General features: G+C 43.7%; 1 protein-coding gene across 2 annotated transcripts in view; it reads left to right on the top strand.

Annotated features, from left to right (window-relative positions):
• The window catches only part of DMRT1 (doublesex and mab-3 related transcription factor 1), a 127,875-nt gene that overhangs the window by 83,355 nt on the left and 18,987 nt on the right, over positions 1-25,533 (top strand). Inside the window, exon 4 of one of the 2 annotated variants that reach the window (XM_089913270.1) lies at positions 1,828-1,972. In XM_089913270.1, coding sequence (XP_089769396.1) covers positions 1,828-1,972 — 145 coding nt within the window. Of the gene's footprint in view, positions 1-1,824; positions 1,973-25,533 lie in introns of both variants that reach the window. The other variant, XM_089913269.1, reaches the window with a different exon arrangement.

Here is a 25,533-nt window from a genome sequence, read left to right as displayed (position 1 = left end):
TGTGAGGTCCCCACCCCAGACTTGCTGAATCAGGGTCTACTTTTTAACAGGATCCCCTGGCTATTTGAATACACATTAAGAGAGCCCTGGGAAGCACTGGGCTAATTGATAACTGGGTCTGTGCAGTAAACTGACCATTGATCCTCACTTTAAATGATTTCATGGCTCCTTAATGGCTTCTGACTTGGGCTCACTCATTAAAGGCAGATGGTTTTTCCCCTTTGGCTATTTCCAAGTACAGCTTGCCTGCCCTCTTATTTAGTAAAGATTTATATAATGGTAGAAAATGAAAGCGGGGTGATTGAGTTAGAAGGGATAACATTTTATATGCGTCAGAAAAACAAACTAGAAAGGATAAAGGGAACTTGCCAGATAAACTTAACTTGTAAGGAAATAAGTGGAATGGAGTCTTCTTTGCTTCTGCAAGAAGAAATAATCCACCCATTAGAACAGACATCTGTGCTGGGGAGCAGTTGGGAGGGTCAAAAAGGAATCCCTTGAGCTTCTCAGATTAGCACAGAGAAATCAGGGAGTTAGGCCTTTCCACCAAGCAAAGCCATATTACTTAGGCCTATATCACTTGGGAAATTGTCCAGAATTTAGATGTTCATAGTAAATCTCGAGGAAGCCCAGTACCTACTTTTATCCTGCCAGGATCTGTCAAGTTGCTACTATTTTCTTTATCAAGTAGTATTCTAAAGATTTGATTGAAAAACGTGATTTTGAAATTATGCCTTAATTCTTAAACAGAGTTGGTTTATCCTTGAACATTCCCTTATGTTGACTTTTTAAATAAAGTTAATGCCACCTGAATTTAGTTTTTAAAAGGCAGTATACGTACTTGAGTCTAGCTGTTAGTTGAGCTGTTCTTGCTGTGGAGATCTATCTGATCATGTGTTTAGTGCTCACTGTTGTACCAGGGTCCGTGCAGGACTCAGAACAATTCTAATGTTCGTGGAAGTGGCCAGGAAGAGCCAGGAAAGCAAGAGTGGGGACCCCTTTCAAGCCTGGAGTTTCCATCTCCTTAGCCTTGAATGAGAGGTCAGGAAGCTGCGGGAACTGCTCCTTACCTAAAAGCTGCCTGATGGTCCCAAAGCCACGGTCTGATTGCCAGAAAAAGGCATGACTGCCAAATGTCAGCTGCCACTACTGCTGGAGAAGCAGCATGTGCCTCCCTTCTGCCTACCAGATCTCATTTTATGTCCTATTAGCAGAATCCAAATCACCTCCAGAAGCCTGGTGACAGGGGCATCTGGAAGAAGCAGATCCCAGATTTCTGTTCCTTGCTACAGGGAAAAGCATAGGACGGGGTGGGAATGGGCTCTGAGTGACAGTATCCAGCACGGCCTCATGCTGACGACAACAATGACCCTCACACAAGGCTTGCGTGTTTTTTAAAAAAATATTCTCTTGATGTGAACACTGTAAGGTAACCAAGGTGTAAGATGCTCGTTTTACCCAGGAGGAAAGGTGAGGAAGTTAAATAACTTGCTCCTGGTCAAATGTGCTGGTCAATGTTTCAGGGGATTGTGCTGGCTCCTAAGCAGTGCTCTCTGGTCTTTACTGCCCTGTTCTCTTTTGTACTTACTAGTCAAGCATCCTGTGGCCAGATGGAATTAGAGGGGTACTTTAGAGGGGCCTCCAGCATCGAAAAGGCACCTCAGGCTGCACAGTTCTAGTATTTCCAGGGTCTGTGCACTGGAGGGGCATATTCATGGGTGAGGATACTTCCAACTTTAATAAGCTATTCCCTTAATTTAAAGAATTAGGTAATTCTTATAATAGGCAACTTTGGTTTCAACATATTCCTTCTTTTTTCTTAAGCAGATGAAAAACTCGGAGAGCCTCCACGCAGTGAGTTCCCAGTACAGGATGCATTCTTACTACCCGCCTACCTCCTACCTGGGCCAGAGCATGTCCCAGATCTTCACCTTTGAGGACGGCCTCTCTTACTCGGAAGCCAAAGCGAGTGGTAGGTTCCTGGTTACGCAGCCTGGATTTGAGGTGGAGAGAGGCTACCTGCCCAGCACTGGGTCTCTGGTCCTCTCTAATAGCTTACCAGATAGCAGCTGTTGGAAAGGTTGTATAGTATCCTTTAAAGTATTCAGTTATGGAATGATTTTGCTTTGCTAGATTCTTAATATCATGTTTCTCTTTTCTGGACACCCGGAGTGATAAGAATAAGATAGAGACTACCATCAGAAGCCAAAGATGTATTTTCTGGAGGATCAATATGTAATATCAGGGGCACTTTAAATGTGGTTCAAGTCCTGATATTTTTGGTGAAATGAATCTCTGTCTATTGAAGAATCGTTTTCCAAAACTTTTCCAATTTAAAATTGAAGGTGTATTCATCTTTTGCGGGAGGAAATAGAATAACATAATAAAACATTTTTGAATATAATAGATCTCAGAGTTTATGCAGTAGCAATGCAAATAACTCTGATATAATGGCTTTAAAATAAAAAATGACTGTTTAATGAACCAGAGCACTTTGAAATACACAATTCCTCAACTTCAATTTTAACTTTCTCCCCAATGTTTACACTGCGATGATAGGCTGGTCTTTTATGGCTGCTGTGTTTCCAGGCCCTGTTTTTAAGTTCTTTGTATTTAAGCATCATCTTTTGATGTAGGAAAGTGAGAAGCATACGCAACTGAGTGAAAATCAGGGCAATAGTGAGTGAGTTGGTAGAGAAATCGACTACTAGAACTGACTCCACTAGACAAAAGAAGCTGGTTTTCTCAATAACGTGATTCTCTATAAAGAACTGGCCTCTTGGTAAAACGAGTGCTTACAGAGTGAGAATCAGAACCATGCTTTGATTTCCAAATTCAGAACAGTGAAGTCTAAAAAAGCTTTATTTACCATACTAAAATAAACTAAAGGATTTTGTTAATATGGAATACATAGGTCGAGGGAACCTGACCAGTTTGAACTATGGAGAGACTGAAGTACACATTATTGATTGCACTTTGACCCATTCATAATCACTTTTTGCCAGGAACGGACAAACACAATTCTTTATGTAAATATTCATACCATATAATGTTTGCCCACGTGGCCCTTCTTTCATACTGCCTTTGATTCTATATATTTATGTGAATTATAAGCTCCTTAAGGACAGAGAACACATTTTATGTACCTTTTTAGCTGCTGTGATGCCTATTTGTTTTTCATCAGCTGAGTGGATGAATGAAGGAGTGAATGAACAAAGGAATAAATGAGTCAGGTATGATTTTTAAGTAAACTTGCTCGATAAGAAAACACAATCCCGGAAGGTCACACTCCTAACTCATCGTCTCATGGAGCCAGAGTTTAGGGATGGAGCAGTTAAAAAAACATTTGCTCATACAGAAAATTAGGACTGAAACTTACTTTCAGGAAGAAATTGTCTGAGCTCCTTGCTCTAGGAATAGTGGAATATTTTTAGAAGCATTGGCATTCTTGAGACAGAGGTGTAAATTCAGAGCAAGGCAGTGCGACAAAAAGGTAAGAGGAAATTTACTAGAGCAGAGAGGAAGGAATTTGGAGAGGACCAATAGGCATTTGAATTTATGGCAGAAAAGGAAAAGGCTCAGAAGGAGAGACGTTACAGTCCAGGAAAAGAAAGACCAGCCACCCCAGTGTCCATGGTGAGAGACGGGGTGAATTACACCTAGGATTTCCTAAAACTTTTCTGGTGATATGTATGTTTGAAAGAGTGTGTTTGAAAGTGTGGTGTGAGGAGACCTCAGGCTTAACCTCTGATCCTTCTCTAGCTCACTTCAGACATGAGGGAGTGAGCTAGGAAGAAATATAGTGGAATCTCAGTAATATCTACTTTGGAATTGCCATGGAGAAGGAGGATATGGATTAATAGGAAATCCAAACCTTAGCTTATTTTTTAAAGAAATGTGGCTTTACGGCTTCCAAATATATGGTGTCTTGGGCTCCTACATTGCATGACATTTTTACGGAGCAGGTGGGAAGGGGTGGGGAAAGAGAAAGTTGGGGGTCAATAGGAACACCTCAGGATCACCTCCTGGGGCATTGGATCCTCATCTTTATCATCAGCATCGACACAAGTGGGGGCCATTTAGGCCCTCTGGTAAATTGGGCTGAGGCTAGTGGCAGGATGCGGCGATGGGGATGGGGGCATCAGTATAGTCATTTGTGAGAAGGTGGTAGAGGCTGGCTGATAACCAGTTACATTTATCAGTTCTATCAAGTTTGAGTTGAGGTCCTTTGGTTGGTTGCATTAATAAATAAATTACAATTTGTAAGTAGTATATCAGTTATTTTAGGTGGGGATTTGTAAGTAAGTTGAAAAACAGTTTTTTCAGTAGGTTTAATGTTTTCGTTAAAGTCTTACTTAAGTATAAATTTGTCTATTAAGTCATTTTTCTTCAGTTTCTTTAAACATAAACCGTTCTTTACCATCCAAAGAAATGAGTCCAAGTTCAAGGTTTTCCTCTGGTTTTGCTGAAGGTTACAACATGAAAATAGAATGTAGGGGAAAAAGAATTACGGGGAAAGTTTTCCTTTTGCTGTGTTGCTACTGTTTAATGTTTTTCTTTGTAAAAAGGCTAGGAGCCATTCTCTCACTTTTTTTTATGTCTTGAAAAGTGTTAGGACATAGATCAGAGATGGTGGGGCCTGGTTGTGTAAGACTTTGTGAGCCACTGCAAGCACTTTGGCTCTTATCTCAAGTAGGTGGGAAGCCACTGGAGGGTTTCCAGCAAAGGGGTGACATGTCTGCTTGTGGTTTTTAAAGATCACTCTGGCTGCTGTTTAGGAACAGACTGTAGGGGTGCAAGGCGGAGGCAGGGAGACCAGTTAGAAGGCTGTGGCCATAATGCTTGCAAAAGATGGCAGTGGCTTAGTCGGGGTGGGAGTGTGGGAGTGATGGCAGTGTGGGAGGGTTGAATTCTAGATACATTTTGAAGATAGAACCAACAAGATTTGGTGATGAATTTGGGATGGGATGGAAAGGGAGGAGTGAAGGATGACTCCATCATTTTTGATCTGATCAAGTAGAAACATGGAGTTTCCACTTATTCAGATAAAGAAGACCATGAGAAAAACAGGTTTGCAGGAATTGGGAGTTTAATTTTGCATGTGTTAAGTGTGAGATGTACGTGAGCCATCCAAGTGGATCGTCAAGTAGGAGTTGGACGTACGAAGTCTGAAGCTGAGGGGCGATTTCCCTGCTGGAAATAGAAACTTGAGCGTTCAGTGCGTAGATGTCATTTGAAGTTAATGTGGTGGGATCACCTGGAGAGGTGAGTATAGACGGAGAAGAATAAAGGACCAAGGATTGAGCTCTGAGGCCTTCTAACGTTTAGAAGTTTGGTAGATGAGGAAGACCAGCAGGGGAGAGTCAGGTAGGTACCTTCTCCTACCCGTGAGGCAGGAAGAAAACTAAGGAAGGGAAGTACAGAAAGCATTTCAATGAACTAAGCCAAATAATGCTGAGAGGTCAGATGAGCTGAGGACTGGAATTGACCATGGGCTGTTGAAAGGTAGAAGTGATCAGCGGCTTGACGAGCGGCCCCTGTGGTGGGGACGTGGGGGCCATACCCTGACTGTGCGTCCAGGAGCATGTGGGAGAGAAGCATTGGGGCAGTGAGTGTAGACAGCTCTTGAAGGGGTTTTGCTGTAAGGGGAGTAATGAAATGGGGCAGTACCTGGAGGAGGGGGTGAGTTCAAGGAAGCTCCTTTTCTCTTCTTTAAAGAAGGGGGTTATCATAATAGGTTATTATAAAGATTAGCTAATGTGAGGTATGTGTGGGAGCATAATTGTCAGGGACGATAGCATGTCTCTGAGTAAGCGAGGTGGGGTGGGATCCCCTAGGGCACCCGTTGTAGGGCAGTGGTCCCCAGAGTGGGGCTGTGCATGCTTTGTTACTGGTCTAAGAGGAGATAAGCAGAGGAATTCAGAGTAAACAGCAGTTTGACAGAGCAATTCTCTGTTGAATCAATAAAAACTTGGGGCTCGTAGTTTTTGTCTTTCACTTTCCTAGCAATTCATTTTTCTATTGAAGTAAAATCCACCTGACATAAGATTAACCATTAACTACTTTAAAGTGTACAATTCAGTGGCATTTAGTAGGTCACAGTGTTCGGCAGCCATCACCTCTATCTAGTTCCAAGTCATTTCCGTCGCGCCACAAGGAAACCCCATACCCGTGAAGCAGTCACTTTCCGTTCTCCCTTCCACCAGCCCCTGGTAACCACTAATCTGCTTTCTTGTTTCGATGGATTTGCCTAGTGTAGATGTTTTGTGTAAATGGGATCATATAATATGTGGCCTTTTGGACTGTCTTCTTTCAGTTAGCATAATATTTTCAAGGTTCATACAAGTTGTAGCATGTAATCAGTGCTTCATTCCTTATTATAGCCTAATACGATTGCATGTATGGATATACATTTTGTTTATCTGTTCATTAGTTGGTGGACATTTGGGTTCTTTCCACCCTTTTTTGACATTGTTAGTTGTACTACTATGAATATTAATGTACTAGTCTTTGTTTGAATACCTGTTTTTAGTTCTTCTGGGGTATACTTAGGAGTGGAATTGCTGGATCATGTGGTAATTCTGTGTTTAACTTTTTGAAGAGCCTCCAAACTGTTACCCACAGTGGCTGTACCATTTTACATTCCACTACAGTGTATGAGCGTTCCAATTTCTCTAGCCAACACTTGTTATTTTCCATTTTTTGGATTATGATTCTAGTAATTCATTTTTATTGTATTTTATAAAAGCATCAGACTGTGGTGGACTGGAAACTGAAAAAAAAATTTAAACAAAACAGGCCCTTCCTTGCAGGTAGTTTGAGAAACACTGACCTAGTGCCCAAGTGGAAGGCTGGTTTATGTGTGAGTGTGGCCAGGTCATAGTAACAGGTGTAGGCGTTTCAGGAAGTGGTGGTAGGAGCATTCTGGAAATGACGCTTCCTCAACTTGGGATAAGCAGGCAGATTGCACAGCAACACCTCCGTGTCAGTAGATGCACACATGTCTACAGGGAGGTGGCATTTCATGCCTGTAAATAGGCATTTTCTCTACAGGTGAATTCTTGAATAAGTTCTCGGAGTGTATATAGCTGGACAACACTTGCAAAGAGGTTTAGATTTAAAATGGTAAAGGTGAACATGCTTCGATCTTTTTGTCTCTTTATAACGTTTTGTGATAGTTTGAAAGTTAGAAATGGTGCCTCCTGTTTCTTCTGGAGCTTTCGCCGCTTCTAGCTCAGATAAATGGCAGGCTCCTGTGCAAACTCACCCTTCCTTTACATTCAAACTGCTGTTTTTAGGAGACAGAAACACACATCTGGATGCTTATTACCTATCACGAGCTATTTACGTATTAGTCATCTGACACACGTAGGATGTGAGCAGCTCTGAGGCCAGGTGCAGAGTGTTTACATTTTACCCAAAGGTCAGATGGCAAGGTCAGCAGAAGGGTCTCCCTGAGTTGAAGCCCTCATGTTTCTCTGTAATGTCTGGGCAGCTTGTAGAGGCCTCTGTGTTCCCAAATAGGATTTTATGAATGCATTCAGCATTGGCAATTTTGTAGGCCGATGAATCTAGAAGTGCCTGACTTCACTGATGGCATATGCTACCTTCCCCACGGTTGTCACAACTAAATGCAAAGTGGTTGAGCTTTCACCCATGGAATGGGGTTGCTTAATGCTGGGCGTTAGAGTTGGATTTTAGCAAAAGATGATGAGGTCGAACCTCCCAGTTTTGCAGGTGAGAACAGTGAGGTTGTGCTGCCTGTTGGAAGCACCCTCAGGTCTCCTCACTCATGATCCAGGACCCCAAAGCTGCCTTTAATGTGATAGCTGTCCTGAGCGGCTGCGGGGGGCGGGGGTAGGAAAGGGGTAGCTCTGTGCTCAGCACCTGAATGGGAGACATGACTGAGCAGCTGTAGCCCTGGGGGTTTCAGGCTCTTCTCTGGGAGCCTGAGTCTTATCAACTGTTAAAGAAGTGGGAGGAGCTTGGCCCTGTCGAGCCCACACAGGTGTTGTGAGGATGAGCTCGCGTCCCGGGTGTAGACAAGCTCTTTAAATCACACATGCAACAAGAGGGGCAGGGTGATCTTCCTTCCACCATTCCTTTCTGCAAGGGTTGTGTTGATGTTTCAGGCAGTTCTTCTTGTCAGGGAGAAAGCTCTTCTGGAAATGTTTTAGTCTTCCTCAGACAGGTGGGAGAGCAGGCCAAGGAATCTGAGGGCTGCTTCTGGTGTGTATGTTCTGCTTTGAATTGTATGGCAAGCCTGTAGGAGAGAAGAACATTGACCCCTTGCTTTCTCTGCTTTTTAAAGAAAGCTGAATGGGTTTTATGCAACAGTTAGAAAGTGTTGAGTTTAAGCTTTGGCGCTTTAGGAAATGACTTATCTTTTGCTGAATTTCAAAGAAGAGGGCACTTGGCTGGTAAACCTGTTTTCCTTATGTGACCTTCTTATTCTCAGCTTTAGCTTTGAACAGAGAGGTAAGTGCACCATTCATTGGCAGTGACTGTGGAGTCTGATGCGTGCAAAGGAACGGACCCCCCAGGAGGGAAGATCTGGCTCAGATCCCCAGCTCTGAGCTGGATTGTAAGATGCTTGTTTAACCTCTTAGAGCTTTAGATCCCTCATCTGGAAGGTTGAAAAGGGTAATAAGAGCTTTATCTATTTTTATATATGGATCACAAAAAAACTTATGTGAAAGCATGGCAGCAGCTATCAATTCCCTTAATCTCACGTGAAGACCCATCACCATGTCTTATATATCTTTTGATTTCAGCAAGTGCCTGGCACTGGGCCGTACAAATGAGGGTGATCACAGTCATCAAGGAGGCTGTGTTTTTAGCCCTGCAGGGACCCTGCTTGAAATGAACCATATGTGTATTGTGATTCTCGAAACTGGCTAGACGTGCTGGCCTGCTGAGTGAGGAACATGAAGCACACAACTAATTTTAAGCATATGATAAACATGGAGAAATGGCAGCTTTGAAGACTTATTTTTAATATATCACATATACAATATGTTTCCAAAGAAACAACCAGGGAAGAGGAATATATAAGGACACCAGCAGGTCCCTTTATACCTAAAGAATAGTATAGAAGGCAAGCTGAAATGCTGTTGGATGAGGACACACAGGCTTCTGTCTTCTTTTCAAACTTTTTTTCTCCCTCCACGAAAACAGAGAGAGCTGATGGGACTCTGACATGTCCTCTGTGTAACATACTGCCTTTTGACAAGGCCACCATCAGTCTAGAAATAGCAGGCACTTCCCAGGGCCTACCTGAAGGATGTCAGACTCACTCATGGAAGGAAGAAGTTCACTCACTGCAGCATTTCAGCAAGAATTTCCAGGGTGTATTCTCACACATGAAGGGCAGGGATCTCATTCAGTCATCTCTGTAGTCTTCCAGGTGCCTAGCGTGACACCATGTTCTCAGGGGACTCCTGGGATGTTTCATGGTTTCTTGTATGAATAAGAAACTGGCCTCTGGATTCTTTCTGCTGGTGCCTCCCTGGCCCAGAGTTAGGCATTCCGATAAAGCACTTGATGAAATAAATCGGTCATGGAAAAACGTGGGGTGCAACCCCCAGGCTGCAACGTATCCTGGATTTATATCATGTAGAATCTTCCCTTTGAAAAGCTCGAATTTTAAAGACTTAAATCTTTGCCTGTGACGGGTTTTTGATTGATAACACAGCCCTGCATGAGAAGTCAGGAGAAGCTTGATCACTGTTCACGCTAAGAGAGACCGGGTGGAGTTGCAGGCAGGATGCCGTGCCATCTCTGAGCCTGTTTCTAGAGTTGAGGAAGAGGGGCCAGTGTAGGAGCTCAGGTCTCTGAACTGCTTCCCTGGTGTTCTTTCTGCTGGTAAATCCTGTGGTTTCTTCTTCCCTCCCTTTCCTTTTGCTTTTCTCACAAACGTGTACTTCTCACACTGTCTGTAAGACAATGCCCTGTGCACATTGTGGGGATAGCTCATTTGAGTCTTGTCATCATAGTATCATCCGCATTTTGCACGCGAGGACACTGAGGTATGGAGACAATGCCTGTGAAGTAGGGAAGAGAAGGGGGTCCTCGTTTCCTCGTGGCAGGTGGAAAAGCTGAGAACACAGTGCTGACTTAGCTGGTCAAAAACCCCCGAAAGCAGCCTTAAAAAATCCACAGGGGGCTTCCCTGGTGGCGCAGTGGTTGAGAGTCCGCCTGCCGATGCAGGGGATGCGGGTTCGTGCCCCGGTCCGGGAAGATCCCACATGCCCCGGAGCGGCTGGTCCCGTGAGCCATGGCCGCTGAGCCTGCGCGTCCGGAGCCTGTGCTCCGCGGCGGGAGGAGCCACAATGGTGAGAGGCCCGCTTACCGCCAAAAAAAAGAAAAAAAAAAAGAAAAAAAATCCACAGGGTATCAGGTGTGGTATTTACATTACTATTCCCCAAGCTAAATGTAAACTTTAAAACACCTTTATGACTTGATTGACATGGTAAAGTCACTGTTTAATTTTGCGATGATATTTGAATTTTCTTTTTATTTAACAGGAGGGAGTAAAGTGCAAGTGTAATATTTGACAAAGGCAGACATTGCAAAATTAAATGACTAGTTATTAGCTTTGAAATTAAAAGTGCAAATTGAAATGAAACCGCTTTTTAAAAGTTTTTTTTTTCCCTCCATAGACATGGTTGTTATTTTAAAATTAGTGAGAATAAAAGGCCTGTTGAATTTCCCCAGATAATTTTTGAGAGAGACAGTGTTTTACATTCTACTTAGTCTGTCAGTGGCTTATCATGAGGTTGCTTTTACATCTTTAACTTGTTCTTGAAAAACAGGACACCTTTGCTGGGGTTTTCCTTTGGGCTAAAGATTGCAGTCAGGAGGGGACACGGAAAGGGCAGAGCTCTGGAAAGCACACTTTTAGGAACTCCCAAGTGTCCTGAAAGAACCAGATTGAACACAATGACTAGACACTGCTGGCCTGTGTTTTCGGGGCTAATTTTATCTTGATGGGATGCAGGTGTGACGTTAGGCCCCTACCTGCCTGCTCAGTGGAGGGAACCCCATCTATTGTGGACACATGACACACCATCAAATCTGCTTATTCTGTTACTCATTCCATGACGCCCTGTCTTTAAAAATCCTGAAGAGGCAGCACTCACATGGGCATGAACTTGGATGGACAGTGGCCGCTCTGGGCAGAGCGTCCAACATGATCACGCGTGAGATTTCCTCGCTTGATTCTGACTTGAGCCCACAGGGCCTCAGCGGTTTTTCTCAGGCACGGTGCGGAGTAACTCCGGAGTTTATGCTCCCTCCTTGGTTCCTCAGAGGCCCGGCCCAGGCCAAGTACAACTTGAATAACCTTCAGGAAAGCTGTGCTGTCCTTCTGTCTGCCGCTGTCTTTGAAAATTGCCTTCAGAGTTAGTGAGCGGGAACAGTTAAGATTTACAAACAAGGATGAAGCTTGTCATGCACCTTTCACCATCCATCATCCAGGTGCCGTGCCTGGGCGGTGAAGTGTTCTTCATAAAAACCAGCTCAGTGTGAAATACGCCTACTGCTCTGAAGCTCGTCAGCGGCCCTTTGTAGTAAATCCAGACTGCGCTGTGACGTTACAGTATATCATTGCCCGGCGCGTGGGGTTTACACCGAGAATGAGTGTGGTGCACACCAGATGAGGTGTCCAAACTGAGTTATGTCAGAATTTGGCTGTTATATGGGGATAGCTTTTGTTTTCCGAGCACTGGAAGTTAGCTTTATATGTGTTTATATTTATATATAGGCATATACTTCCCATCTTGCACATAGACATGGGTATACAATATATGCTGGGGTTAGGTTCCGGTTTGGCTTCTGTGTAAAGAATGGTGGCCAGCTTTTATGTCCCTTCCAACTGTTGTTCACTAAAATTGGCGTCAACGGAATCTTTTGGGGGAACTGGAGTAGATGGTTATTTCATCATAGAAGTGGGTTTGATTTTGCTGTGTGTAACATGGTCATATTTACCATTCTTTCTTACAAAAAAAAGGGCCCCTCTTTCCTGGGGTTACTATGGTACTGGAATGATCTCTTGGCAGGAGGGCAAAGAGAGGAAACCCCACAGGACTGGCCTCACCTGCTTTTGAGCACCTGGCCTGTTGAGCTGAATACATGCCCTTGGGGGGAGGGCTCAAAAGTCAGTTGCTTATTTATTATTTTTTTAGTGGGTATCAAAAGCCTAGTGCTGCCTCTGTTATCTTGAAAGATGCTGCTTCTAAGAGAACATTGATGGTGTTTTAGCTTAAATCGGCAAAAAAAAAAAAGAACACACTGAGTTTATTGCATGATCAGGTTTATTTACATTCACCCTAAAAGTACCGATATTAAAAATGAGCTCCATAAAAAAATAATATTCAGAGATAACAGCAGGCCCTGCAATCCCATGATCATCTTCTTAACACACGTATTTTTAAATTCTCTTTTCAGTGTAGCAGGGTTATTTGTGGTCTTCACACATCTGGCACTGCACAGAATCCAGGATCTGTCCCCCGTTTACACCAAGTCTAGGGTAGGGGTTCCCCCCACTTCAGCTGCAGAGGTGAATATAGCTTTCCCGCCAGTGCCCTCTGCTCTTTTTCCTGGCTGTGTTTCCTCTTAGTCGCAGTGTCTTCTTACCGGAGGTTGACTGACCGTGCCACGTCTGAGCTTTTGGAAGCGGCACAGGTCGCTGTTGCAGGTGTGCGGTGCTGGCCTCGGGGGTGGGGGGTGGGGGGTGGGACAGGGGCCAGAAGCCTCCCATTGGCCGTGGTGCCCGAGGAGGGAGAATAGCCGTTAGTCAGCCCAACACGACCACTTCGTTAGTGTTGTAAGATCAACACAGGATGGCCAGTTAAAGTTAAATGTCACATAAACCACAAACGTTATTTTAATGTTTAATAAGCATGTTCACGGTATTTTATTATATTAAAAATTATTTGTTTCTGAACTTTAATTCAGCACCTTGGTTTTTTTTGTTGTTTTTTTTTTTCGGTACGCGGGCCTCTCACTGTTGTGGCCTCTCCCGTTGCGGAGCACAGGCTCCGGACGCGCAGGCTCAGCGGCCATGGCTCACGGGCCCAGCCGCTCCGCGGCATGTGGGATCCTCCCGGACCGGGGCACAAACCCGTGTCCCCTGCATTGGCAGGCGGACTCTCAACCACTGCGCCACCAGGGAAGCCCCAGCACCTTGTATTTTTATTTGCTAAATCTGGCAGCCTCGGGCTTCATCCAAGTCCTCTCTGAACCACCGTTTTCGGGCACTGGGGTAGAAGGCAGAAATGAACAGTGGGTGGAGGAGAGCAGTACTTTCGCTAAGCATATTCGGCAGTTTAAGAGTTGCTTCACTGATAGCTCTACAAACATGGTACAAGAGGCAGTGCTGATCATGCTTGGAATGGTTTCCTGTTCTGGTTGAAGCTATTCATGGGTTTCTCTGTGAAAATTTTCTGGCTTATAATTTTTCCTTGCACATGTTAACTCTACTGTGTCTTCCTCTGTTTAGGTAATTTGTAGGTGCAGACATTTCTTTTATCATATATTATAGGTTAGCTGCATTAATATAACAGCATGTAAAAGCTAACCCACTGTTGCTCAGACTCAAAATGGAAACTTACAGTTTTCATGCATTTGCTTCACCAGGCATTACAGTGACTCCTGAAGCTCTTGGGCAAGACCAGCTCCTCTGTCTCTTTCCTGAAGCCTCCCCACCCCCTACCAGGATAGGAACTGATGGCTCAGTCAATAAACAAGTAATAAATTCATTGAGTGCCAATTATGTGTCTGTGGCCCTAGCATTATGCCCAGGAGATGAACCATGGCAGAGAACATGCTGCAGTGATCCCTGAATGTTAGCAGATCTTAGGGACACAAGCCCTTCCCTTCCTGCCACAGAAGAACAGCCTTGCCTCTAAGCCTCTGCAGCGTGTGTGTGAGGGAGTAGCCACGTGCCCCACTGTCTTGCTCTTATTCCAGACTTGGTTGAAGTCTCCGCCATAAACCTAAGGGAGAGTTTCCATCTCCAGTTAGAGAAGTCAGGATCACCAGAGTCTGTGAATAGGTGTTCCAAATTTGCAGCCCTTGTCAGGCATGTTTCCCCTCTGTTACTATATGGCTATAGAGGTGGGATGGCCTTGGTTTGTTTGTTCATAACAACTTTATTGATATATAATTCACATACCATAAAGTTCACCACTTTAAAGTATGCAGTGCAGTTGTCTTTAGTATGTTGACTAAGTTGTGCAACCATTATCACTGTCTAGTTCCAGAATATTTCCATCATCTCCCAAAGAATCCCCATATGCAGTCATTCCTCATTTCCACCTCCCTCTCAGCCCCTGGAAACTACTATTCTACTTGCTGTCTCTATGGATTTGCCTATTTCTGGACATTTCATATGAATGGAATCATATGATATGTAGCCTTTTTACATGTGACTTCTTTCACTTAGCATAATGTTTTCGAGGTTCATTCAAACTGAGGCTTGTAACAGGGCTTCATTCTTTTTTATGGCCAAATAAGATTTCATTATATGAAAAGGCTTGGTTTATTTTTTATTTTTATTTTTTTTGTGGTACGCGGGCCTCTCACTGCCGCGGCCTCTCCCGTTGCGGACGTGCCCAGCCGCTCCGTGGCACGCGGGATCTTCCCGGACCAGGGCACGAACCCGTGTCCCCTGCATCGGCAGGCGGACTCTCAACCACTGCGCCACCAGGGAAGCCCAGGCTTGGTTTATTTTGAGTTCAAAAACTATCGCAGGGGCCAGCAAAACTATTAAGATTAGAATCCTAAGATTCTCAGGGGAAATATGGATTTATCTCATTTTATTAAGTCTTCCATACATGAATGTCTGTAACAAGTAGAACCTACTATATGAAATGAAATGACACCCATAATTGTGGTGCCGAGGCTCCCCACATTCAGCAAGCCAGGGTGTGTGATTTTCCTGTTTTATGCTAATACTATTTACATTAGTTTGCCAGGGCTTCCATAACAAAATAGCACAGGCTGGGAGGCTTAAGAAACAGAAATTCACAGTTCTGGGGTTTAGAAGTCTGAGATCAGGGTGTTGCCAGGTTTGGTTTCCAGTGAGACCCCTTTTCTTTGGCCTTTCCTCTGTATGGTAAGAACACTAGTCCTACCAGGCTAGGACCCTACCCTTAAGACCTCATGTAACCTCATTTATCTCCCTAAAGGCACTGTCTCTACATACAGTCACATTGGAGGCTGGGGCTTCAACTTATTAATTAGGGGTGGGGCAGGGTATAACAGTTCAGTTCAGTAACACTGTTGAAGAGTTTAGTGTCTCTGTATGTCCCCTCTTCTTGCTGAGGTTCTTGGGAAATAGGAGAAGGATGCTGAGGTCGGTCGGGTGGGCCAGTGTGTATAGAATGAATGGAGTATCTTGCCTGGTCTTACTGCCAACTGTCTGGCGTTTGCTGCCCGTTCACTCATATCCCAAGCTCTCCGACACGCTGAGCCCAGCCTGTGGCAGGCCCTCATCTGCAGGCTGGATCCCCAAAGCATGGAGATTTTTAGAGATGGAAAACTCCACGGTCAGGCGCACATCACTCACCCGGACCACTTCTTTTCCAGATTGTTGCCTTTCTTTTTCTCATCCCCACTCCCCCCACCTCCCCCAAATTTGGATTCTTCTTTTTTTCTCTCTCTCTGAATTTCGGGGAAGAATTTCCGATTTCTCGGCATCTTTGCCCTCGAAGTGCTCCATGTAACCATAAACAATTAAACCCTGATGTACTGCTACCAGTTAGAATCTTTGCCACTTTTCCTGGCAAATAAAGCAGGTAAGAATTAGGGCCTTCCCCCATAGGGAAATGAGTGAGAAAGCAGTGCGTTGTTTCCCAGTGTTACTATGAACTAATGCAAAGGTTACTTCACGGTAAACTTATGGTTAGCCTTCATGAACTAGCTAATGTCCCTTACAGATCAACCAAATAGGAAAAATAATATCTTACTTTGAAGCACTTTGACATACATCATCTTGTTTAATCCCAACAACAGTCTTATTAGATAACGAGCCTTTTTCCTCCTGACACCAATTCTGACACCAACTGGGTGTCCTACAATTCAGTTCAGTTTTAATAGTGACTGTCCAAACTTAGCCCAGACCCCATGGGTTAAGGTCTCAGTCTCACAAGACTGCCCCCATCTCAGACACCAGCCATAAATGGGGTGATCAGGTTACCCACATTTCTGCCTGGCCCATTACAAATTTGGGAGTTCCCACAGCCTCTCCTCAGGTTTGATAATTCACTAGAATGACTCACAGAACTCAGGAAAGCACTTTACTTACTATTACTATTACGGGTTTATTATAAAGGAAGAGCCCAATGGAAGGGATGCATAAGGCAGGGTATGGTGAGAGGGTGGAGCGCTTCCAAGTCCTCTTCAGGGCCCCCGCCCTCCTGGCACCTTGATGTGCTCACCAGCCCGGAAGCTCTGAGAACCCCAATTGCTAACGGGTTTTTAGGGAGGTTTCATTACCAGGTATGACAGATTAAATCATTGACCATCGGTGATGAGCTCACTCTCCAGCCCTTCCCTCTCCCTGGAGGTTGGAGGTAAGGCTAGAAGTTCCAAGCTTCTAATCAGGGCCGGGTCTTTCTGGTGCTCAGCCCCTACCCTGCGTCTGTGACTAGCCCCCATCCTGAAACCATCTAGCCCGCCAAGAGTCTGCTTAGAACAAAGAGGCTCCTATCATCCCACTCAGGAAATTCCAAGGGTTTTAGGAGCTCTGTGCCAGGAACAGGGACAAAGTCCAAATATCTTTCCGCGATACCACAGGTTGGTAGAGCAGAAATCCCTGACCCTATTTTAGGGAAAAGGAAATCACTGAATAGAGAGAACAGGTGGCAGCTGGGAGTGGAGCTGGACGGTCTTCTCCCTCCGACTCGATGTCTCTCTGGGACACTCTCCAACCTCAGACTGTCACACGGTATTGAAACCCTTGTCTTCAGCCTGCTGTCTTAGACCTGCACCATCTAGTACAGGAGCGACTGGGCACATGGGGCTATTTATGTTTAATTAAAATAAAAAATCCAGTTCCTCTGTTAAACCGGCCACATTTCAAGCACTCAGTAGCCACATGGGGCTGGTGACTACCGTACTGGGTAGAGCAGAAATAGGATGTTTCCATTCTCAGGCAGTTCTGTTGGACAGCACTGTCTTGGACAGTTAGGTGAAGGCTGTTTTGTTGTGGACTTTTCGAGTGATGGGGTGGGTAGCACAGCGTTTAAACCTGAGACGTAGGAGTACCTCAAGCTCAATAGACACCACTTGAAAAGTCTTTCGTGGGTGCAGCAGCCCTTATTCAAATGGCCTGTCAGGTTGAGGAGGCCTCACTGACTTGGACTCATTGAACACTGGCAAGTGTTAGGTCGATCTTTGGGTCTAACTGTGGTGCACGCTTTTTTTTTTTTTTTTTTTGACTAGCAGATAGAAGTGAGTAAACTAGAACCTGGTTGGTCTCAGTCCAAGAATGATAGTACTTGCCCAGGGTGGAAAACTTGTCTTACGGTCAAGGGGCAGCATGTCAGTCTTGGGCACTTGCTAACGATTGCTTACATTAAAACCAAGAGGGAAAAGTGGCATTGATCCCTCTTCAGATATAGGATTTGTAGATATTTTCCCCATTCTTTGGGTTGCGTTTTCGCTCTGTGCCTCGTGTGCTCTGATGAACAAATTTTTAATTGTGATGAAGTCCAGTTAGTATATTTTTTCTCCCGTCATCTGTGCTTTTGATGTCATATCTAAGAAATCATTGCCAAATCCAGTGTCCTGAAGCTTTTTCCCTGTGTTTTCTTCTAAGAGTTTTCCAGTTTTCCCTCTAACATTGAAGGCTTCGATCCGCTTTGAGTTCATTTTTATATGTGGTGTAAGGTAAGGGTCCAACTTCATCCTTTTGCATGTGGATATCCAGTTTTCCCAACACCATTTATTGAAAAGGCTGCCCTTTCCCCATTGAATAGTCTTGGTACCAGAGGGGGAAAATGGTGGAAGAGTCAGAGTTTGACACTTGCCTGTGGCTTATTTCTGTGATCATCAGAGAACACTAGACGTTGAATGTGGAATCTGTAGCACAAGCCTACCGCGGGCAGTTGATCCACCTGGATCTCTGTGGTGAGTAGATGTCCTAGGGTTGTTTCTTTGTTTACTTGTCTCTCCCTCCTATTTCAGCTGTATCTTTTCCCACTCCTTACAGTTCTGAGATAAAGGGGAATAGGATAACAAGGGAAGGGAATCCTTCCACAGTCCAGATCATAGTAGGTAGAGCTGTGAGGGCAGAAGTGCATGTAAAAGACTGGCTGATTTTCCATTTTTCTGATTGGAAGTACTAGAGTTTTTCTAATAGAAAGGGACAAATGTTAATTTTTAAAATACTCCTTTTTTTTTTTTTTCTTTGCGGTACGCGGGCATCTCACTGTTGTGGCCTCTCCCGTTGCGGAGCACAGGCTCCGGACGCGCAGGCTCAGCGTCCACGGCTCACGGGCCCAGCCGCTCCGCGGCATGTGGGATCTTCCCGGACTGGACCACGAACCCGTGTCCCCTGCATCGGCAGGCGGACTCTCAACCACTGCGCCCCCAGGGAAGCCCTAAAATACTCCATTTTTAAGGGTCCTCTGAAGCTGCTTATCCATGAGAGATGGCAGAACCTCTTTGGGTGAGCCCCAGTGGCAGAGCCATGAAATACTTTTGTGTCCTGTAGGAATATTCCTAACGCAACACGTCTAGAGCTGAGAGCAGATAAGCAAAGACGGTGGATAAGGATGCCTGGCTGGCTGGCTGCAGCCCAAAGTTGTCAATCACCCCTTAATGTTTACAGAAGCGAAAAGTCAATGTGTAGTTGTTTTAATTTGACACACTCTTGGGTTGAGAGAGTGTAATTGCTGGAGGGGACAGTTAAGTGGCTGTGCTCCTCGTCTGCTCGTCTGGGTCTGACTCCTGTGCTGAGCCCTTTTCTGATGAGTAATGAATTGGGTTAAATACCGGCGTAATTGCTTGCTTCCGCATACTAGTCCAGTGATGCCTTGTACTACATTGCTCTCTGCGCTTGCCTGAGGCTGTTAGGGTTTATGCTGCAGAGAGTCCGTATGTGCATTTTCATGAATCAGTGTCGGTTTTTGAAAAGCAGTTGTTACAGCGCTAAGTGGACTGTAATAAATTGCACCCCCTCCAGACCCACTGGAGTAAATCAGAATTGCTTATATCCATGCAAGTGGTCTTTTTAGTGTAAATGACTTTCTGTTTACTTATCAAACCGAATGTTTGTCTCCAAGAAATGGAGGCAAATGATTTGCTCATCTTTTAATCCTGTGAATTACATTTTGCTTCTGTTAAACCAGAGAGGAAACTCTGTGTATACTTAGCTAGGAAAAATGTCTCCCCACACAGTAAGTGAAGTTATTCCAAAGTCATTTTCAGGGCTGGAGACACTTTATTGCAGGAAGTAAACCAACTCTGGGTGTCAACCTTGTCTCCAACCGCTACTTAAAATGTGCCAGAAATGCACTGAGCTCTGAGAAGAGCATGGTTTCTTGCCCAAGAAGTTTCTAAGCAAAGAAACTAGCTTTGGGGTCGTGTATTTCTCTCTTATGTACTTCGACTGCTGAGAGGACACTGTGGACATGGCTGTATTCATTCCTTTTGAGAGTTAAAGTGACCAGAGGTCTGAGCCTCCATGGTTGGTAGGCAGACGTTACAGAGTGTGACTCTGGTGGCTCTATTATCGTGAAATCTGTTTCACATTTAGTGCTAGTTGGAAGAAATATCTCATGATTTTCTTTTTTTTCTCCTTTGGTTGGACCATTGTCTTCTTTCACTTAATTTCCCACGGGGCTTGCCAGGGCACCTTAATGATGTCTCAGTGACGCACTAATAATCTTTTATTTTTATTATACTTTCTCTTTATGCTTAACACATGCAAAACTTGCCATTTTAACCACTTCTAAGTGTAGGATTCAGTGTCAGTAATGACATTTACAGTGCCATGCAGCCACCTGAGGTTTCTCTAGGGTTGAAGGCAGTCACTGGTCGAGGAGGTGGTGGGGTGGCAGGGTTGCCAACCCCAGGGTGCCCTTCTAACCCGCCCACCCCTTCACTCACCATTGCCTCACCCACAGCATTCTAGGGCTACCTCCAAGGTACCAGTGACACCCCGTTCATCCCTTACGTATCTTTTCCCCAAAGAATCCTCTTTGTTTACATGATGCCTGGATCCTGACCTCACCCCTGCCCATCTTCTGTGTGACCTGGCTAGTTCAGCGTCTTCCTTTCCAAAGTGACCCTGGTGCCCAGCCCTCTCTGCTCCAGGGACCACTCACCAGGCCACTGAGGACCTCTTTTTAACTGTCTGCCCGTTCTCTTGAGCTTACTCCCAAGTGGAACAGTATTCCAGAAATAATCTTAACTCCCTGCCTGGTCCCCACAATGTCCCTCATTCATCAAGTCCTCTTCTGTAATCAGGCAGCTCTCAACTCCTCTATTGCCATGTTTTCCAAAATGAATGACGAGAACAGGGTGATTTTTCCCTGGTCCTATTTTGAAATTTGAATCTTCTCCACAAATACTGAGAACAGTTACTTCTATTTTCGGTTGCATATTCTTTCTCCTCATTCATCCTTTGACCTTTACTTTTTTCTTTATTGGCACTCAGCAGACATCACGGTGCCTGAAGAGGGCTTTGCAGTATGCTCTGTGTAACTCTTAGTTCAGTGCTTCATACAGGGTTATTGTTATTATTTTTACAAAAACCAATATACGCTCATTGGGGAAAAATCAAATAAGATAGAAATATATTAAAACCAGAAGTTTCATAGTAAAGTTTTATAATTTCTTTCATATGGATATTACACATTTTGTATTCCTTCCCTCCCCAGTGTACGTTATGCTGATATACATTAATACCTACAAGAATGGTTATTACATTTCTGTCAAATGCCTCTTTTGGCATCTATCAAAATAACCATGTGGTTTTTCTCTTTTTAATGTAGTAAGTCACATTAATGGATTTCCTAATGTCGAACCATCCTTATATCCCTGGAATAAATCTTACTTGGTCATGAGGCGTTATCTTTTTAATACATTGCAGGATTCAGTTTACCTGTATTTATTTAGGACTTTTGTATTTACTCATAAGTGAGTAATGGCCTTTTTTTCCTATTTTGTGGTATCTTTATCATGTTTTTTGTCTCATGGTTATAAGCTCATAGGATGAAACAGAAGTTGTTCATTTTTATTCTCTGAAGAAGTTTAAATGACATAGGAATAATCATGTCTTTGTGTTTGAATGAAATTACTCATGACACCATCTAGGCCTGGGTCTTTTTCAAAATGGGGAATGTCTTGATTAACTCTTCTCTTTTATGGTAATCTATTGGTATCTAATGAACTCTTTTTCTCACTTAATGTTGGCAGTTTTCTTTCTTTGGAGAGAACTATACATTTCACTTTTATTTTCAAACAGTGATATAAAATTGCTATAACTGTGGTTGGAACACTATACCTGTGGTTATATCCACTTTCTCATGTTTAATGCTTTTCTCTTTGTATGCTTATTTTCTGTTAGATTTTCCCAAAGGTTGGTTTGTTTTATTGGTCATTTCATATCACCATCATTTGAGTTTGTTTGTTCATGTATAGATTTTTTTTTTTTTCTTTTTGCGGTACGGGGGCCTCACACCGTTGTGGCCTCTCCCGTTGCGGAGTACAGGCTCCGGACGCGCAGGCTCAGCCGCCATGGCTCACGGGCCCAGCCGCTCCGCGGCATGTGGGATCTTCCCGGACTGGGGCACGAACCCGTGTCCCCTGCATCGGCAGGCGGACTCTAAACCACTGCGCCACCAGGGAGGCCCCATGTATAGATTTTGATTGGCATAACTTAATCTGTTCTTAAAGAGATTTTTGAAATTCTTTATTTCTACATATTTCTTTTAATACCCACTGAAAAAAGTGGATATTTGTGGTGGTAGAGCCAACTGGCTTAAAGAAGTTACTCCCCCAGTGTAGTAAGTAAATGGCAGAACTGGGATTCACACTGAGATCTATCACTTCCTCCCACCCCCCATATTATGCTGCTTCTTGAGGTATAAAGGATGTCTGTGTATCAGCTTGGGGTCTGCTTAGAAGCAGAACTCAAGACAGGACGGACTTGTATGCTGCAGTGTATTGAATGGTAATTCCAAGTAGGAAGAGTGAGGGCAGGAGGAAAATCCAACATCCAGCTGTGTTACAGAAGTCATGGCGGGCAGCAACAGGTGTTAGATCTGGGACCTTCTGGGGAGCTCCTAGAGAGCCTCTCAGAGTCCTCTACCTGAGGATACTACAGCAGGAGAGGCATGTAGCCACAGGCTCCCACTGCCACTGGCTGAGGAATTAAGCCCCCTCACTTCTGATTTGCACATGTGCTTGAAGGAGCATAGTGTCTGTGGCATCAGAGAAGCCTGGGGGCAGGAAGTAAGTGGCCCACGGTCCACTCTGTACAAGGTGCCACCACAGGGAGGTGAGTTGAAACTTACACGGAGGATGCCAATAGGATGTTCCTTGGGCACAAGAGGCATCTTTTACCATCAATTTATAGGAATATCATTGGAACTCACCCGTGACAGTGTGTTTCCCCAACTCTGTTTTCCATGAATGTTAACACACATGGCCACCTACCACTTATACCTTGGATTTGGGGTACTATGAGTTATTTTTATTTCCTTAAAGTCTGAAATTCATTGGGAGAGTGGGATATTATATGGTCCATTTCCAAATGGACTTCCTTTTCATCTGAAACATCTACCAGGGGAAAAGGGGGCCTGGGAGGATTAGTTAAAACTAATGTGTTGAAGATTTTCCAGCAGATTCCAATTTACTGATGAAGTTCCCCATTCTAGAGAAGATTTATTTTGGTTAAGAAAGGCAGAAAAATCACCATAAGAAAGAAGCTGTTTTTACCTTTCTTAACTGAAATATATCTATTTAAAGAAAAGGTGAATTTAAAGGTATGAGAGAATGTGGTTTGCTTTGGGGCCTAAGCACTGATTTGTGTTCAAATTGTTTCGTTTTCCTTTGTATATTTGCATAATGGTTCAGAGCATTGAGTTTGGTGTTTCCCAAACCTGGGTTGTCACTTAGTGCCACATGACCTTGGGCAGGTGTCATCCTCTCTCTAAACCTTAGTTTTTCCATCTGTAAGTTGGAGGTGATAGTATGCATTTCATGAAGTTTCTTTTTAGTGTGAATTAAGTAATGTATATAATGGGCATAGCACTGCATATGGCACATGGTTAGGGCTTAATAAATTGTAGTAACTTGTATCGGTTTTTCATTAATTCCATGGTCTTCTTAATTGAATGTTCCGGATTGGTTTTGAGCCTGCCAGAATTCTTAGAAAGGTTACGGTTGAAAGTGTTCCAGGCAGGACCAATTCCAGGAGTGAAAGGGAATGATCAGTAGTGTTGCACTTTTGTCATTTCTCCTCCAGTATCCTCGCAGTAAGTACACATATACATGTGGACCTTTTCTTACTTCTGTAGCCTACTCCGCTCTTGCCCGTGCCTCTTTTTTTTTTTTTTGCGGTACGCGGGCCTCTCACTGCTGTGGCCTCTCCCGTTGCAGAGCACAGGCTCCGGACGCGCAGGCTCAGTGGCCATGGCTCACGGGCCCAGCCGCTCCGCGGCATGTGGGATCTTCCCGGACCGGGGCACGAACCCGTGTCCCCTGCATCGGCAGGAGGACTCTCAACCACTGCGCCACCAGGGAATCCCTGCCCGTGCCTCTTTTGAGAAAAAACAATTTGATAAATAACATGGTAAAATAATACTGATTTTATGTCTTAGTCCTCCTCAGTATTTGAATTTTAAAAGGACATCAGTTTTTATTCTGAAGAAATGAATCTTTAATGGTGGAATTTCAGATATTTTGGTCCTTGGGTGGCAGGCATATTTTAGGGACAGGATCTCTTTTCCCCTGATTCTCAAATCACTCTTTTGTAAATAACCACCTCTTTTGTATACATGGAACCAAGTCTGCTTCAAGCACCTTGGTTGTTACTGAAGTGCTTTAAATTTGGCTTTATTCCAAATACCATATTTGTGACCCTCTCATAATATCACACACTTATAATAACATGGTATGTGTCACAAAACGTTGCTATTTTATAATGTTTCAAACATAGACATTGTAGTATATTTTTATTCTAGTTGTCAGTTGTTTGCTTTGGAAGGTGTATGACTACTTATTAACAAGATAATTTAGTAAACTAGTGTACATAGTTAGTACATACCCGAAAATGACTAACTTAACCTAAGGAATTGTCCTCTGATAAAGACCTGCTGTATTAAAACAAATTGGGAATAATAATGATACCCACTGCACATTTTATCAGTGAGTTAGATCTTTTGCAAAGTAAAAGTTTCAAAAATCAAAATAGTTTAATTAGTTTAAATGAACAAGATAACTACTGTAGTTAATGTGTGTTTTTTCTTTCATTCTAGTTTGCAGTCAGCCATTTCATACTCCCATCAAGATGAAACTTGCTATACAGCTGTCTTTTGTACTTTGTTCATCTAAAAAGCACTCTTTAAGTCAGAGATTTAAAAGAGAGCGGTCAAAAATAACTTTGGAAAACTGGTTTTTAATAACATGATTCTGAATGTACAGTTAAAATAACTTTTTTTTTCTTAACTGGATAGAGCATTGCTGTTTTGATTCTCTCTGTAATTCCTGACAAGGTTTATTTTTTGAATACACATGCGTATTTTTCCACCAGTTGTAATCTTGGTGTGTGAACTGTGCTATGGCCTACTCTTCCCTTATCTCACTTATTTTAACAATTACATCAAGAGCTAAACTCTTAATATGTCATTTCAGACTTTTTGCTATGAGGATATGTGTTTTTGTAGAAATACATAGTTTGCTTGGCTTTTTAACGTAAGGGGGGGTCATCATAGTGAACAGATGGTTGTTCAGATCTACTTTTTTCAATCAACAGTTGGTCTTAGAGACCTTTCATGTTGGTGCATGTAGATCTACTTTGTTCTTTTTAACTGGCATGTACTATTTCAAGGTTTGGAAGGATCATAGTTTATTGGTTAATTTCCTTCTTTATTGACAATCATGTTTTAAATGCTGCAGTCTCCTTGTACACAGGTGCTGGTGTTTTTCTGGGGAGATGCTAGGAAGGGACATTTCAAAGAAGCCTGCATTTTAGATTGTGTTAAATACTGCCAAATTACCGCCCAAGACTGGCTGGACTGGTTTACGTTCCTGGTGGCAGTGCATGAAAGTACCACTTTCTCCCAAACCTCTGCTACTGTGATATTTGAATATATACATTGTTGTCTATCTGGTGGGTGGACAGTGGAGTCCAGTGCCTCTTATTTCCATCAGGAAGCCAGAGTACCTCTTGAGAGGCCTTGCAGTAAGGGAGGTACCCTCAGCCAGCATCTGGACAGTGCCTGAGATGCCTAGTGGCTGGACCGTTTCGTCCACCACTTCTCCCTCGTCTCCCCACAAACTGAGTACAAGAGCAGG

This window comes from Delphinapterus leucas, chromosome 6 (genome assembly GCF_059928025.1).
Source record: "Delphinapterus leucas isolate spDelLeu-1000000601 "Yukka" chromosome 6, BTC_Dleu_Yukka2, whole genome shotgun sequence".
Lineage (NCBI taxonomy): Eukaryota > Metazoa > Chordata > Mammalia > Artiodactyla > Monodontidae > Delphinapterus > Delphinapterus leucas.
This window is presented reverse-complemented; position numbering and strand designations above follow the sequence as displayed.